Source organism: Melitaea cinxia, chromosome 1, assembly GCF_905220565.1.
Source record: "Melitaea cinxia chromosome 1, ilMelCinx1.1, whole genome shotgun sequence".
NCBI lineage: Eukaryota > Metazoa > Arthropoda > Insecta > Lepidoptera > Nymphalidae > Melitaea > Melitaea cinxia.
The window spans coordinates 18471763-18489002 of NC_059394.1; the positions used below are offsets into that span (position 1 = coordinate 18471763).

The window sequence follows — 17240 nt, forward strand, 5'->3', positions numbered from 1 at the left end:
TTTCACTGTATTTTCTAAAGGAATGAAAACAGAAAAATATAGTATAAGTAATAAAAATATAGGTATAACTATAAAATACTATTATTTTCTGTTGATATAGATATTAAGAACTTATTTTCAAAAGCAAAATTACTTCGTTCGACCAAAAAGACCAATGATTCAGGTTCAAATACAAACCCATAGTAAATCCCTTGAAGCGACGAATAATATTCTCACAATAAAGTATTAGGGCTCAGAAAATATATATGCAGAAAAAACTAAAATTCCAAAATACCGGGCGTGGTTACTCGGTGGTTGCAATATAATATGGCGGTTAGGAAATAATTGTTCGAGTCAAAATTTGACAATTACGACCCATGATTACGACGTTTCCGACGTTTAAATTTTTTCATTTTGACGTACAATTTTGCCAATTTATATAAAAATTCAAGTTTGGTATACAAAGTATAGCAAAAAAAGTGTCGCCCTACTGGAGCTTTAATTTATTTGACAGACGAGGGTATCCAACCATTAAAAGCATATGGCATATTGGGTGTGTTCCACAAAGCGACCGCAAGTCGCAACGATTGTAAGTTGTAACTACGGTCTTGTCCACAGGTCGGGCAACTACAGTGGTAGTGGGGTACGTCAGCTTAATAGCTTACAGCCGCCAAAAGCATGACGACCGATAGTCTTCACACGTGACGCATAATTAAAATGAAATATCGACCATCGGCGTGCGCAGTGCGCACTGTGCACCACACCACGTGACCACACACATCAGTAACGAATGATATATAGGCAGTGACGTACAGCGGCGTTGATGCAAACGAAAAGTTATGACATTATCGTACTAATCTCTCAACATTGAAATTGGACTTAGTTTCCTGACTTATACATAAGACTGTTATTGTAACGCCTTTTCTATCGTTCCATCTAAGGCCCGTGGCTGTCGCGAGCGATCGCTCAACGTCATAGATGACGTCACTGTTCACGACCACATCGTGCCCACTTCGCCCACAAAATATAGGTGGGTTAAAGTTAGCTTAATCAAAACGTGGCGGGAATTTGAAAAAACAACTGTCAATGTAAAATTGTGAATGTCAATAGAACTTGTTGGAATTTCCGAGCCATTGTCTCTCATTCATATCGTTAAAAACGCAACTATAAATTCACGGGAATCCATGTTGAATTAAGTTTTACTTCAGCCCATGCGAAATATTTGCTAACAACCCCCACAGTTGCATGTTTTTATCGAGCCACCATATTGCAAGCACACAGCGCTCAAATATGCGTTTCACCTATAAAATTTGCTAACAACACCCACGGCGTTTTTACGTTAGTGGAACGGCAATTTCAGAGGTCCTGGTCGATGGCGTTATGGGCCTTTAGTGGAACGCACCCATTATTTTTACCATTGAATTTCTCTAGATATTTATGGTATATTTCTAGTTATTTACAATTTGTGAATCTAAAATTTGAAACTTTTTAATTGAGATGAAAGAGGCATATTGTTAAAGCAGTATTAGTTTCTTATTTTACATAAATATACGGTTTTCATACATAGCGTGTATAGGCAGCATTACGAATTTTGTCTATTGTCCTCATGGAAAAAATAGTCATGGCCGTCGGCTGAGCACCGTTAGATTTAGTCTATGAACGGGGTAACAGTTGAATTGATCACTGTCGAAACGAGAATCTCAAAGGCCCCGCCTTTAAAATCTGTTAATATAATTTAGTCGGACTTTTCGCTATGATGCTTTTATAAGATACTTATTAGGTAATTTTATGATAAAAAGTTTATTATAATTCATATTTATTGTGTATTGAATCTGACGCAGATATCGAATTCGATTTATCGATTTACCGACCACTATTTCTAAGTGTGTTTGTACGATAATTTACTTCTGGTTGGTGATTAAATAGTGTAAATGAAGAGCTAGGAGTTCGCGGTATATATCAATAAAATAATTAATTAAAATTACGATTCTCTCTTACAACCGAGCGGCGGTTAGTGGTATTGTTGTTACTATTTTTGGTGGGTGTTGTCATTGGCTCCAGTCGGATTAGGTCATCATCAAGTGTGGTGAAAATGTGTGCTGGACAAAAGTGTTTTAGTTTTATTAAATAGAATTGTTTGATTTCTTATTAGATCAACGAGACAGCAGTGTCGCAACGATGGAAACGAGTAAAGTTATTTGTTTCTTCGCGGTACTGTCGCAGGCTGCGGCTCTACGTAAGTCCTATTCATGTTTTCTTGTTTAAAACGTTGTGTGGAACTTGACTGTGTTATCAGTTTTTGATTCTTATCACGCTTCGAAGTTCGTTCAACTTTCTTTTACTTAACTAATAAACTCTGTGTTTTGCTAACTTTAAGTTACAATAAGATGAACATATATTCTATTATTGTTAGAAAATAAATTAGTTCGGGATTATTTTTTCAAGAAAGACATTTTACAAAACAAAAATTAAAGGTTACAGACTAAAATTAGTATCTAAAAATTTATTTGTTAAAGCATTAGAGTCATTAAGTAGCTGATTACACAATTAATCCAAAAAAATTACATTGTTCAAGAAATTTACAATTACATTAAAATTGAAATGTGCTACAGTAGTTTCTAATAGAGTTCTGACAGAGAATACAACCCTGTAGTAGCTTACGGACTATGCCTAAAAGTTATTATTTAAATTATAATTTGTTGAACTCATTTTCATTCATAAAATAATTTTGTTTACTATTAAAATCAACGAGAGCTTTCAACAAATGTCAACTGCAATTGTTGCAAATGAATGAAATCATTTATTTATTAAATTATCATTTTGTAGATAATTTTATTAGCTGACCTCATAGTGGTCACAGTCAAGAAAGCTGGACAATGTTCAAATATTGTAATGTGAATAATGGATGGATGACAGTATCCAGCAGATAAAAGTATTGACATATTATTCTTTTTCACTATCGAATTTCACTGTATTTATGAGATATTTTTATTTACAAATGTAAATCTAAAAGTTGTAGTTTATTGATTGAAAAGAAACAGGTCCTAATGCCCTATTCTAACTCCCGCTGTTTAAGTTTAATCGTAACTTATGTGCAGGATAAAATCTATCCACGACTGAGTGAAACAGGATCTATAGTTATAAAAATGAATGTTTGTCTGTGTGTCCTTTATAGAATCGTAAACTAAGCATTTGATCGTGTCATGATCTTCAGCAAAGTGTTGTGCAGGAGCCCACAAAGGTTTCGGAGTTAGTACGACCAAAAATAAAAAATACAAAAACAAGCATAGCAACATTTAGGGAACCGCTAGTATAACATAAAAATCATGTTGTATGTAACCACTTAAATGTTAAATTTTAATGTGAGCTCTTTTTCTAATTGACGAAATTTCAATTTATTTATTTTTATTACTCTTTTTTTGTACAAAGGTTTTTTTTTCTATATAAAATAACACATAAGACACAACATTTAAGATCAGACAAGAACATATAATTATTCTATACTTGTTCTAAGTTACAAATACATAGGATCCTGTGGGAATGTCGGGCTCAAACTACTGAACTGATTGTAATGAAACTCGGTACATGATAGCAGGAGATCTAGAACAACACATCAAAACCGTGTGGTGCAGCTGGTTTTTAATATTAGTATGATAAATAAATAGTCTTTTTTTAATACTAGGTGATTTGCAATTTTAAACTGTGGTTATTTTCATCTGTAACTTAAATGTAAATATGTATCACTACTTTAATAGTATTTTTAACTTACTTCAAAAAAGGAGGAGGATACTCAATACAACCGTGTTTATATTTTTTATGTATATGTTCGGGGATAACTTTGTTGTTTATGTACTGATTTTGATAACTCTTATTTTGTTGGAAAGGAGATATCCCAAGGGTGGTATCATGATAAGGAAACCAGGATCTCATGATGAAATCCCAGAGAAATTGAGGAAATCCTCGAAAATCTTAGTGACAATTAGTGCGTTTGTTTGTGTTTTTTTCGTCTACTTACGTTGTATTACTTGTCAATGTAATTGAAGTCTGTATTTTGTTCAATAACACACAAACACGATTATTGAATATTTGCTTAATTACCGTCGAATTTTGACCTCTGGGCGACCACTATTATTTTATCCATTGTTACTGAAAACAATTTAAATAATGTTTTACTATGTTAAAAAATATATAATCTATTAAAAATTTCCTATTTAGGTAATGGAAGTCAAAATAATTTTTTAAAATAAATTCTAGTAAGTGTTAATTTTAATCTGTAGGCACTAAAACACAAACAACACACGGGCATATATAATAAATATAATTAGTACCCCAAAAATTTGTATATTAAAACATTAAATCCGTGTCTAGCCGACAGTAAACGAGACTTCATATAACAAATTTTAAAATTACATTTAACGTAAAACATGCTACAATGCAGTTTCTTATAGATTTCTGACTGTGAACACAACCTTCTAGTCAGTTATTGGAAAAGTCATTTAATTTTTATTGACCGTTGTGCTATTATGTTGAGTAAGAAAGCTTAATTTTTAACCGACTTCCAAAAAAGGAGGAGGTTCTCAATTCGACTGTATTTTTTTTTTTTTTTTTTTTTTTTTTTTTTTTATGTATGTTACATCAGAACTTTTGACCGGGTAGACCGATTTCGACAAATTTTGTTTTAATCGAAAGGTGGTGTGTGCCAATTGGTCCCATTTAAATTTATTTGAGATCTATCAACTACTTTTCGAGTTATATCTAATAATGCGTTTTTACTTGACGCTTTTTTCGTCGACCTACGTTGTATTATACCGCATAACTTTCTACTGGATGTACCGATTTTGATAATTCTTTTTTTGTTGGAAAGGGGATATCCCAGGTTTGGTACCATGATAAGGAAACCAGGATCTGATGATGGAATCCCAGATAAATCGAGGGAAACTCTCGAAAATCCGCAATAACTTTTTACTGGGTGTACCGATTTTGATAATTTTTAATTTAATCGAAAGCTGATATTTATCATGTGGTCACATATAAATTTTATTGAGATCTGATAACTACTTTTTGAGTAATCTTTGATAACGCGTAGTTGCTTGACTATTTTTTCGTCGATCTATGTTGTATTACTTGTCGATGTAATAGAAGTCGGTTTTTTTTCGTTTGTGAGCAAACACAATTATTTGTTACTATTTTATATATATTTATATACTATGTGTTAGAAAACATTTTGTGATAACTGGCCAATGCATGTTTTCACGTTTTGGATCCCATGAGAGTACTTCTGTGTTATGTGTAAAGGGGTCGTCCATTAATCACGTAAAGTTGGAAAAAACATCATGAAATATCACAAGGAGGGGGGAGGGGGGTATAATGAGACAAAACGTGTCATTATTTTAACCAAATCAATGAACACTGAAACCTTAATCCGCGTCCTGAAATTTATATTATGATGCTTAATTTTTTAAACCATTAGTAGATGAAACCTTAATTAATGTTGTGAAAAAGTCGATTTCTTTTGCTTAAAAAAAATACACGTGATTTTTGGGTATGTAGGGTAGTCTTAAGCTTCACCAAGTATCACCAAGACAGGGTATGGGGTAAAAAACATTACTTGATTAATGGGCGACCCCAAAGTATGGAATATGGAACAATCAATATGTGTGTGTGTGTACAGTGACGTCGCCGCCTCGCATCGTCAAGCAGCCGACAGCGGAGGAGCTGCTGTTCCAGGTGGCGCAGGCCGGGGAGGTGGACAAGCCCTTCATCATCGAGTGCGAGGCGGAGGGCGAGCCGGCGCCCAGGTACGTGCCTCGTTTTCTATATCAATATATGTGTTCAGATCAAGCGTTATCATTGTTTGTCAAATGAGAGTACTTATATAATGATGAGGTAGAGTGAGAAATATCTGGCTCAAAATTTAAAGCAGTCCGACTGAGGAAATATCCCAATATTACAGAAGTTAATAAAACAACCCTCAACTATTGTGGTGTTCCTGTGGTGAGTAAGGGTGCCAGAGCTCCGGGTTAGGGTTGAGAGTAGGTCGTCCACGTGCTTGCAATGCTGCTGGCAGACGTTTATAGGCTACGATATCTGTTTACCATCAGGCGACCCGTACGCTTGCCACACTAGTGGAACAAAAATATATATTATATAGAAAAGGAGTTTATATGGAAAAGGCGTGCAGAATTCTTATATTTTTTTAAATTATACATAAAAAATACATTGAACCAATAAAAAAAAATTACAGACTACCATTTATTTGACACCTTCACGCATATAATTATATTCTTTTGTTTAATGTTCAAAGTTCTAATTTAAATTAATTATGGTCGAATTTCGATCACTGGGCGACAACTAGTTATCGTTAAAATGCCCTTACCTTTACTTTAATCTGAAATAACTGAAAAATCCACTTTTTTTAAGCCACTTGGTAATCCTCATTTACCCACTAAGCTATCAATCTAGTTCATCGTAGGGGATTACGAAATAATAAATATTCTAACAGTATGCTATTTTTTATTGTTGTAATTCTTCAAATCGCTTCATATCGCAATCAACTTCTGGAACTTCACAAGTTCGCATCAAAATGGCGTGAACTCATGTGTGTTGCCCATAGTCACCACGCTGGGCAGGCGGGTTGGTGACCGCAGTATTGGCTTTGTCGCGCCGAAGACGCTGCTGCCCGTCTTCGGCCTGTGTATTCTAAGCCAGCGGTTGGATGGTTATTCCGCCATCGGTCGGCTTCTTAAGTTCCACGGTGGTAGTGGAACCTTGTTATCCCTTAGTCGCCTCTTACGACACCCACGGGAAGAGAGGGGGTGGCTAAATTTACTGCCGTAACCACACAGCAGTTATAAACGATAATGGTATTAAAATAATTTATTTAACATTTATGCTGCTTGTGTGATTCACTTCAGCCATTGTTAATATTAAATATTGATGACATCTCTCAAAGAAAATAAGATTGTCATTTGTGCAAGATAAATGCGTTTTTCGAATACGATTAAACATTTGAGTCACTCCGCGAGTGCCATTCATCCACATGTTACACATTTATAAAAACGTTAAAGCTTGCTGGATTTAACGCTTCATTTTTAAGCTTTGGCTTTTATTAGTGGTTAGGGTTGGTAACAATACTTCCTAACCGAGTTCAAAGAAGGGAAGAGGTTCTAAATTCGACTATTTTTTGCCGATTTTGAATATTCTTTTTTAATTCGAAAACTGGTACTTGTCATGTGGCCTATTTAAATTTTATCGAGATCTGACGAGTTCTTTTTGAGATCTCTTATAATGCCCGTATAATTGTTTATTTTTTTGACTACTTACTTTGTATTAGTTAGTTTAGTTACTTGTCGATGTAAATTGAAGTCTGATAAAACACAATTATGTATCCTTGTCGTCTAACTATCCTCGGGGTTGATAGGATGGATACGATGAGGATACCTTGTCGGATTTTTAGAAACACAAAGTTATTAACCCAAACAAGACAATGGTCAAATAAAACTGTAATCTAAACGTTTGTAACATTATTGTGTACAGGGATAGAACCGTTAGTGTAGCTTTGGCTCTTACCCATCATTTCATTACCCTGAATGTTGACAAAAAATGTTAGTTTATTAGGTTTAGATGAACATTTATTAGCAACTTATGATATAATAATAATAATTATAGATAAATTAAATTAAAAAAATGTTATATTTACCTAGTTAATAGTTGAAAAAAATAAATTATTTTTTAAAGATTATTTTATTAATGCGATAACATTTTGAAAAAGTTATATATTTATTTATAGAAATATAAATAACAATGTTTTTTTTTTTCTGAAAAATAATACTTTCGACTTAAAGTCGTCAACCCTGCTTATGTCTGTGTGTGCCGCCGCGCCGGTCCGATGTCCGAAAGCCATTAGTTCCCCAAACACGGTCTGAAAATACGGTTCTTATTTCATATTGTCATGGCGTACTATTATCGTTCTTATAATAGTGTCTGATAACGATTGACGAGTCATTAGTAGTAATTGAATTCAGTATAAATAAATATTATGACTGGCATTTGTTTCTGATATTTTGTTCAGTTTGATTTTTTGAAACTATGTTCGATAATTATCACACTGAATCATCTATTCACTGAATGAATTCTGTACCCATAAAAACCCGTGAGGTTTTCGTGGTTATTTTTCAAAAATATTGTTTGTTATGTATCGGCAATAAATTAAAAAATATATATATCTATATGTATAATGATGAAAAGAAACATCTTTTATATTAAAAAAATAAAATGACTAACTGAAATATTTTCTTTGCTTTCGGTCTGAGTAGAATTTTATTTAAACAATGCTTAGAAGCGTAATTATAGTCGTGAGAAATAGTATTTTGACTCGTTTACTTTTACTAATATAAAAAATTTGGAATTTTTAAATTTGCAAGTCTATTTTAATTAACCTTTTTTTAAATTTCGTTTATAATACTCGATCAACAACGTTCAGTAACTTCACCTTTTGATTCAGGAGTAAATCAATTAAAATATTATATAATAACAATAACAATAAGCCAAGCGTTAAAGATAAAATTTGAAAACAATAATAAAAAATAAATTTTCATATCGCGATATTGTTATCACACACTCATCTGATTTATACGTAATGTTGGAAGGGCGTTGAACTTAACCTTAACCGGCGACGGAATGGAGTTTCCGATAATATATACATAATTATATAATGAAGTTGATTCGTCGTCTTTGTAAAAACAAGTATTGTTTGATGTACTTACTCTACCTTATTTGAGACAAGCCTGTTGATGTGCTTTGTAGACCTTACTTTATCATTTGTATGTACATATCAATTAGTTAAAAAAAAGTATCCGGCTGGATTGCCTACCTTAGAACACACTTCGTTTGTATATGTTACAGATATCAATTTGTTACATATTACGTTTTTGTACCATTTAAAAATTGAGGTTTTGATGTGGTGATCAGAGTGACTCTTTTTTGTGTTGGCTCATACGGTTTTTGTGTCCATAGACGTTTCTACTAACACATACCGATGTTTTTCGTGGTCTGAACAATTTGTTTTTCCTGATCTTACTGTTTGTTGAATCTCAGAATTCTCGTGTTAAGCCTTTATTTAGGTTTTTTATACACCATCGTGTATTTCATGTATTAAATCTTTGTGTTTAGAGAGTTGAAGGCCACAATTGTAAAGAATTTATATCAATAGCAGAATATAATTGGTTAAAATTAATTTGAACGGCGTACAAATTGGATCAATTATTTTTGGCACAGAGTGACGTAAACTGTTAGAGTAATTTTGATGCTCGACCTCATTCGTACTATTGAAAAAACTTGAAAGATAAACATACGCTCTTGCGATGTATTGAAACTTTGTCCTGCTATCAGATTTTACTGCATACTTTCTACGACCCTTAAATAAGGCAACTGTAATGATGTGAAAAGCGTGTGATGTTTTTAGCAGTCGAAATAGTTATACTATAGACCATTTAATAAGTTTAAATAGTATTAAATTAATTTTAGAAAATCAAGTCTGAATTCCCAGTTAGTTTTATTACCTACATGTTATGGAACATGGAAATGATGGGAAACTTAACACGACTGCACTTCCTCGTAAAACTGCATGCGCAATCCAAATTGAATCCATTCAAAGTTTTCGGATAATCGCTTCTAGACAGATCGACCTTTGAGCAGCTAAGTGGACTTTCCGATCCTTCTCCTACAAGGAGAAAGAGGCCTAGGGTAAAAGCCGGATAGTTGCCCCACTTTACGAAAAAGCTTAATTTTTTAAAAATATGAACTTGCTGAAAATTATTTAGTATGTATCTCAAAACATAGGCCTTTTATCTTATATAATAGCCTATTTTTATGTACATAATTAACAATGGTTTTGAATAAATATTGTTTTATGTCACCTCTCAGAAAAGGGATAGTTGCCTACTATGGCGGATAGTAGCCTAGCGTGGAAAATGCTTCGAGGGATACTTGCCTCGTGCGGGGATAGTAGCCTCGGTAAAATTTTTATTTTAGATAGAAACAAATTTATATCAATTAAATTAGTCTTTATTATTTATTTAACAGTCCTTATAATTTACTGAGATCTTTTATTAAGTATAATGTGAAATAATAATCATAACATTAGTAAATAGTTTTCATTTTTAATGATTTTAATTATAAAAATATTATTCAAACTTAAAGTTATGTACGTTATTATGAAATATTAGCATTTATCTTAAAGATATAATAATTTAGTAATTAACTTTGGTGTAAACTTTAATTTTTGCCAGCAGCTAAGGTTTCCAACTTTCCACATCTTTGACAATAATTCTTGAATGTGGTGCATGTTTCATGCAACCACATCTGACATGTATCACATAGAATCCAATCTGACTTTGATTTCGTTAAATTGTAATTCTTATAACATTCTGCGCAATAATTATCATTTTTTTTAGTAGAAACTTTTTTATTCGTATTTACTATTAAATTATCATTTTTGACTTTTAATATCTTTTGAGTGTCTCTTATCGATTTTTCGTCCTTGCTTCTTTTGATTAGGAGTCCTATGGTGGCTTTTCCTTTAAGCGTTTTTGAACTGAATATATTTTCTTCACTTTCACTACTGTCGGAACTGTCAGAACTGTAAATTTGTAATCTTCTCTTCCTTAATGTTTTTACTTTTTCCTGTTTCATAATATCTGTGTTATCAGATTCAATTTCACTGCCTTTCTTAGCTAATACTATACCAATTTTATTATTTAGTTGGACACCGGTTTCATCCATATTAAATATTCTATCTGGCTTATTCAGCAAATTATTCTCAGTTAAAGTAGTTATTAAGAGTTTGAAAAAATTTGCAACTTCTGTTCTGTTGAGACCCTTCGCTCTTTCAATTGATAAGCCCTCAGCTTGTCTCAAAGCTATTTCAGGATTTCTTTCAAGAAAGCTTTTTAGCCATTGCGGTCCAGCCATTTTATTCTCATTGTTAAAGCTGTGCTTTAATTTCAACTTTTCGGCAAACTGATAAGCTAATTGACGAATCACAATTCTGTCAGGAGGAAAACCGGCGTCTCCGAGCTTCAATATATGAGCTACCAGTCTTTTTTCATTTTCGAAGCCAAGAACAGGATATTTTCCTAGAAGTGACAAAAAATACAATTGCGTCAGCTAAGAAGGTATGTAGATAGAATTTTGTATTTATACTGCAGGGCATACACCTTTGAATCGAAAATATACCTTGAGTTAGTAGTTGCTGGTTACTTGTTTCGTAGCGTCTTCTTAAGGTTCGAGAGGATATTCCGTATGTTCGAGAAATTTCATTGATACCTTTTTTTTTCTCTCAATTCTTCCAAGGCAAGTTTTAAAGTATCTTCTGTCCAGTTGATGTTGCGTGGCACCACGCCTGGTTTTCTTTACTTGTTAAAAAATGATTAGTTTCTCTAGGGGCAACTATCCGCGAAAGTAAGTAGGGCGACTATCCTTTTTGATGCGGATACTTGCCCTTTACATTTGCAAAATAAATAATAATTATTTTGCAATAAAACATAACAAACAATGTAATTTAAACTCTAATGCATGCGAACAAACAAAAAGTTGACTGAAACCACGATCAGTAATAAAAATATTCAATAAAAATTACTTACCAATATAAGTATAACGCCCGTCAAAGTTTCGCCGCGGAAGATATTTGCTCACACGGACAAAACACGTGCACCTATTCCGATGGCTTACATCGCACTAAGGCCTGTGGGGGGTCACTACTTATTGTAGTAAAGCGCTAACACAACTTATATTCCTAACATAGTGTATTAAAAACCGGGGCATGTATCCGTCCGAGGCAACTATCCGGCTTTTACCCTATGTCCAGTGGAATGCTACAGGCTGGAATAATCACTCCTCGACTCAATTCGAAGTTCAGTTTATTTTCAGCACGCTTGTCCCAATTTTTCGTATTCCCATACGATTCAATCGCTCGCCCTCGTAAATTTGCTGGAGCGCAACGATAGAATGCGGTTTTAAGTGCATCGTTATTCCACAGGATACGGTTTTTCGGAATGAGGACAAACTTTTTAACTATTGCAGTTCTTTACTGTTTGAACTTAATTATCCTTGCCTGAAAGTTATAATTGTCAAGGGGTTCCATTCATTGTTTGAGCGACTTCGTTGTCTGTATTATTTTTATTAAAAATTTAAATAGTTTTAGAAGGATTATGCAAATTAATTGTCAGAACGGAATGAACGTTGCCGGTCGCCGGTATTGCGGCAAACGCTGGCTATGTTCATATTGTTATAAATAACCTTTAGCAGCGACAATTAACGAAGTAACTTAGAAATTTACGAACATATCTATGAGACGATTTGTAATATAGAAATGATTCTTAAGATGACGACGTGACCAAATGTAATCATTTCCATACTTTTAAGTTTCTACTCAGACTCAACATGGCTTAAATTTTGAAAGGTTATTGTTTGGAGTATTCTGTTCATAAAACTGCACAACTATTGCGTATGCAGACTTAATATTATGTCAACATTAATTAGCAATTTAAATTACATTGTGCAGGCGCTGAGGATGTAAGTTTAAAAACGAGGCCAGAGCCGGAGCGGCCGGGAATTTTACATGTACAAGTGTTTAATTAACATTTTAACTGCAGGATAACTCGCTGCTAAGTTCAGGAGCTCTCGTCGCGAGGGATTTTATCCCGCTGTTCTCGCTTGACCGATTTAATGTTCTCTTTGTACTATAAGAGAAATAATACGAAAATTAATACACTATTATTCATTGTTCTCACACACGAATTGAAGGTTAATTTAGTACGAGAGTCTCATTAAACTATGACAAATGTAACTGTTAAAGATCATCATCAGAAAAGTGATCAGCTCTTACCTGTTATTGTCTCAAAAAGTTTTTAATCCACACCCATTTTAACTCGGCTTTGATACTAATGACAAAAAACATTAGTTTTTATCTCATCCCGTAGTTAAAAAAAAAAAACGATTGCATCAAAATATGAAAAAAATGTCTTGCATAACATTTATATGTGAAATAATTTAAATGCAAAAAAACTACGGACAATGAACCGCGAGACACAAAACTTTCGACTGAAGACGGCGGTCCGCGTTCTTTGTTGCATTTTTTTTTTTGATTCAGAAAAAGTGTCGCTTCTAATTTGACAGGCAGAAATCCCTCCGCTTTACGTTTAAAAACCACAGTATTATGCTGTGACTCCATTGTGAACGTTCAAATATCTTGTAGGGGAATAACGGAATACCGTCGTTTAGTTATTTGGATGCGGTAACAAAAAATTGTTGACACACACAAGTTTTACGCTATGTTGACATATATGCCCATGGTAAATAATTTTCGCACCTACTTCTGTAAATTTGCAGATATGTCAAAAACTGTCCAATGGAATTAACTTATACTGCTCTACATCTTTTAACGCAAATAGATGTATATTTTTTATTTGAAAGGGTGATTGAATATAAGTTTTTTTTTTTGCAAAAAATAATTAACGAAACAAATAGTAATTATTTTTAAACGAGGTCATATCTCTTCAACGCGTGCTTGTGAAAGCGTGAATGCAAAGGACATTTGGACGCTAAACTGCACGGTTTTACAATGCAACACGTAAATTGTGGGTAAAAACTAAAAACACATAAAGATGCGCTGACATTGTATACGCTCGTATGTAAAACCGCGACAGTATAAAATGCACGGCCGGTATTTTTTTTATGATATTGCAACACACGTAGTAAAATCCCCAGTGCCCGCACTGCAGACGTCGGGTGATGTATGCGTAATTAAATGAATCGTAGGACTGAAATAGAAGCGAGATATCCAAAGCTCGTGAATGGTACTTGCTAACAAGTTGACGCTGTCTATAATTTAATAACGTAGTTTCGTGTTTGTCCATTGACAATGGAGGGATAAGTTCGTTGTTTGTTTAAGTACTTTCAAGCATTAGTGGCAATTAGCTACTTTATCCACAATTATATGCAGGTTTTTATTAATTTACTGTACAGTAATTTGAACGCGTGTTCTTCTCCTGTAACTTTAATTAAGAAAAATAAAATTATACTGAACTGAGAAAGCTTGTAGGCGTCAAATTGTTAGGCAAAGGCATTCTCTTTATAGTTGAAGGAGTAGACATTTTTTTAATTTATTAACGGTTTTGGTTTGGATTTGCGTCCAATACCTTTCGGCTTAGATACACGTTTTATTGAACTAATCACTATCTATATCATATTTTGGTACAGGAATAATCTTAAAAACTATCACTCTATATATATGTGGAGTAACCTACTCATATCTTCTATATATTAACACGTGAATCAATAACTTTGAACCTCTTTTTACAAAAATTGCGCGGAGGAGTATGAAACGCACACATATAGGTTATATAGAGAAGGAGTACAGAATGGCAATATTTTTATTTAATTATGCATAAAAAATACACCAAATCAATAAAAAAAACATTACACACACTACCGTGTATTGAACATGACACACACGCATATATTACTCTTTTATTATTATATTATAGAACCTTAATAATGAACCTTAAAATAAACTTATAATTTAAAATTAATTATGGTCGAATTTCGACCACAGGGCGACCACTAGTATATATGAAATACTACTAAGATGTCTTTGTCTTATGCTCCTGTTTATGCTATATTTAATGAGTAAGTCACCTGAATACAAAACTCAACATATTTTACACAATCGACAACCGTCGTCAGTAGATTATCCGACGTTTTAGATAACCGTATCGCAGACATCACACGGGAGATATAATAAAATTCGATTCGGCGTCAACTGTATCCAGATACATCGTTATAAAGTAATCTGTTCCAGGAAATTGGAGAATTAGCCGAAACATGCTATCATACCGATAAAACGAATGTGGATGACACATCCTCGTGATTGCAATAATCGATTCTACGCAAGTAGCTCGTTTTGTAAAAAAAAAGGCTTATGTGATTCGTTAGTTGCTATTAGTTATAATTCGATGTGTTTTTTGTAAATCGAATCTGTTGTAACACATCCTTATTTTATCGAAAAATAATATTTTATTATATAACTAGCTGACCTGGTAAACTTCGTATCGCCTAATTTTTTTTTCTTAAATATAATAATTACATATATCAAAACAAAATATACCCTATGATGATATGATTAAAATCGGTTAAGTAGTTTAAGAGTTCATCGCGGACAAACATTGTGACACGAGATATATACATATTAAGATATAAACTTATAATAATATATATAAGTATATTCATCAGTTATTCTATTAGGTACATGTTATATAAAAATTGGGTATATATATATATTCACATTAACAGTACTTAAGGCCGTTTGATGAAAAAGCTATCTGATATATAATATCAATATCCAACAGAAAAGCTTTTAAAATCTTAATTTTAGCACAATCAAACCTGCTTGCTTGAATCAAAAACTTCTGATTATTTGCAGCTAAAATAGACCTTAAAGATATGTTTACCGTTCTTTGATAAAACCTATCAGTAATTTTAATAAGAGATGAACTTTACGAGCGATCGGTGAAACATTCCATTAATATTCATAAACGCGCACCAAATAGCGAATATTGGTAGTTATTAAAGGGAATTCCGTTCACGTATACGCACCCCCGTGGTCACGTTTGGGGACAGAGGCGAAATAATTAAGTTCTCATGCAGACATATATAGAAGCCGACGATATAGACATAAGCCGGCCGATGGTGGGATAACCATCCAACTGCTGGCTTTGAAATACGCAGACCGAAGACGGGCAGCAGCGTCTTCGGTGCGACAAAGCCAGCCCTGCGGTCACCAACCCGCCTGCCCAGCGTGGTGACTATGGGCAAAATACATGTGGAGGCTAACATTGGCGTATCTCGTGTTATTTACCAAAGAGAGTCTGTTCTTCTAGTACAAAAAAAATCGAAATGTGTGACGTATTTCTTAACCGACTTCAAAAAAGGAGGAGGTTACTCAATTCGACCGTATATATTATTTTTTTAGGTATGTTCGGGGATAACATCGTCGTTTATGAACCGATTTTGATAATTCTTTTTTTGTTGTAAAGGAGACATCCGAAGTGTGGTAGCGTGATAAGGAAACCAGGCTCTAATGATGGGATCCTAGAGAAATCGAGAACCCTCGAAAATACGCATAACTTTTTATAGGGTGTACCGATTTTGACGATTTTTAATTTAATCGAAAGCCGATGTTTATCATGTAGTCACACTTAAATTTCTTGAAGATCTGATTATAACTTTTGAAGTAATCTTTGATAATGCGTATTTACTTGACTATTTTTTCGTCTACCTACGTTGTATTACTTGTCGATGTAATTATAGTCGGTTTTTTTGGTTTGCCGGCAAACATAATTATTAGGTTTTCAGCTTAGAACTTTGAATTAGTAACTCAGCATCCTGGGGTGGGTACTAGACCATACTGGCGTGGGCACGGTGTACTCATCTTCCCCTCTGTCTTGTGTATGGGCTATTGTGACTACAGATATATCTGAAAGGACTATTGTTTTATGTTGTTCCGGTATCAAGTAATTAATTTAACTTCATTAATTCGAAATAGTAACGAGTCTTAATTGGTTATTCTTTGTATTCATTGCTGCGACCTGTATGACCTAAGTATTGACTTTCGTCGATTGACCTATTGACCGGGGTTAAGTACTTTTATTGTTGCAGTCAAAATCGATCGAGCTATTATGTCATTGATCGCATTTGTGTCACATTAAATGCATATTTTATGATACAAATCGAAATTATATCTACACTTCTATATTAATATTATAAAGAGGAAAGATTTGATTGTTTGTTTGCATTGAATAGGCTCCGAAACTACTGAACTGATTTGAATTTTTTTTTACTATTGGGAAGCTACACTGTCCGCGGGTGACATAGGCTATATTAAAATTTCAAAAAAATTAGGTAAAAAATATATTTTGAAATTTTTGCTAAATACCTGTGTGAAGCCGGGGCGGGATGTTAGTTTCATATATTTAATTTTAAATAAATATTTTTTGTAATCATAAAACATCGTAGGCGCCTAAACATCCGCGTTTGGTTTAGAATAAAATGTTAGTATAGGTATAAAAAAAATTACACATTTGAAGTCCATTGCAGTTATTATTAAATAAGTAGAACTGAAAACAATAAAATCATTCAGCGTTAGGGTCGGACCACGTCCTAGCTTTTATAGACACTTTTAATTAAGTAATTACTAACCGTAC

The 17240-nt window shown here is 33.5% G+C and overlaps 2 protein-coding genes across 2 annotated transcripts in view; one reads left to right on the forward strand and one right to left on the reverse strand.

Annotated features, from left to right (window-relative positions):
- The first annotated feature begins 1623 nt into the window (after positions 1-1623).
- Positions 1624-17240, forward strand: part of LOC123658262 (neuroglian) — a 69610-nt gene continuing 53993 nt past the window's right edge. Inside the window, exons 1-3 of the mRNA XM_045593701.1 lie at positions 1624-1759; positions 2132-2215; positions 5651-5777. Of these exons, the coding sequence (XP_045449657.1) occupies positions 2158-2215; positions 5651-5777 (185 nt within the window). The 5' untranslated portion in view covers positions 1624-1759; positions 2132-2157. The remainder of the gene's footprint in view (positions 1760-2131; positions 2216-5650; positions 5778-17240) is intronic.
- On the reverse strand, positions 10202-11339 carry LOC123658270. The gene is made up of 2 exons (XM_045593709.1): positions 11215-11339; positions 10202-11114 (listed from the first exon to the last, which is right to left on the reverse strand). The coding sequence occupies exon 2, from the start codon at positions 10948-10950 to the stop codon at positions 10255-10257; it is 696 nt and encodes a 231-aa protein (XP_045449665.1). The 5' UTR covers positions 10951-11114; positions 11215-11339; the 3' UTR covers positions 10202-10254.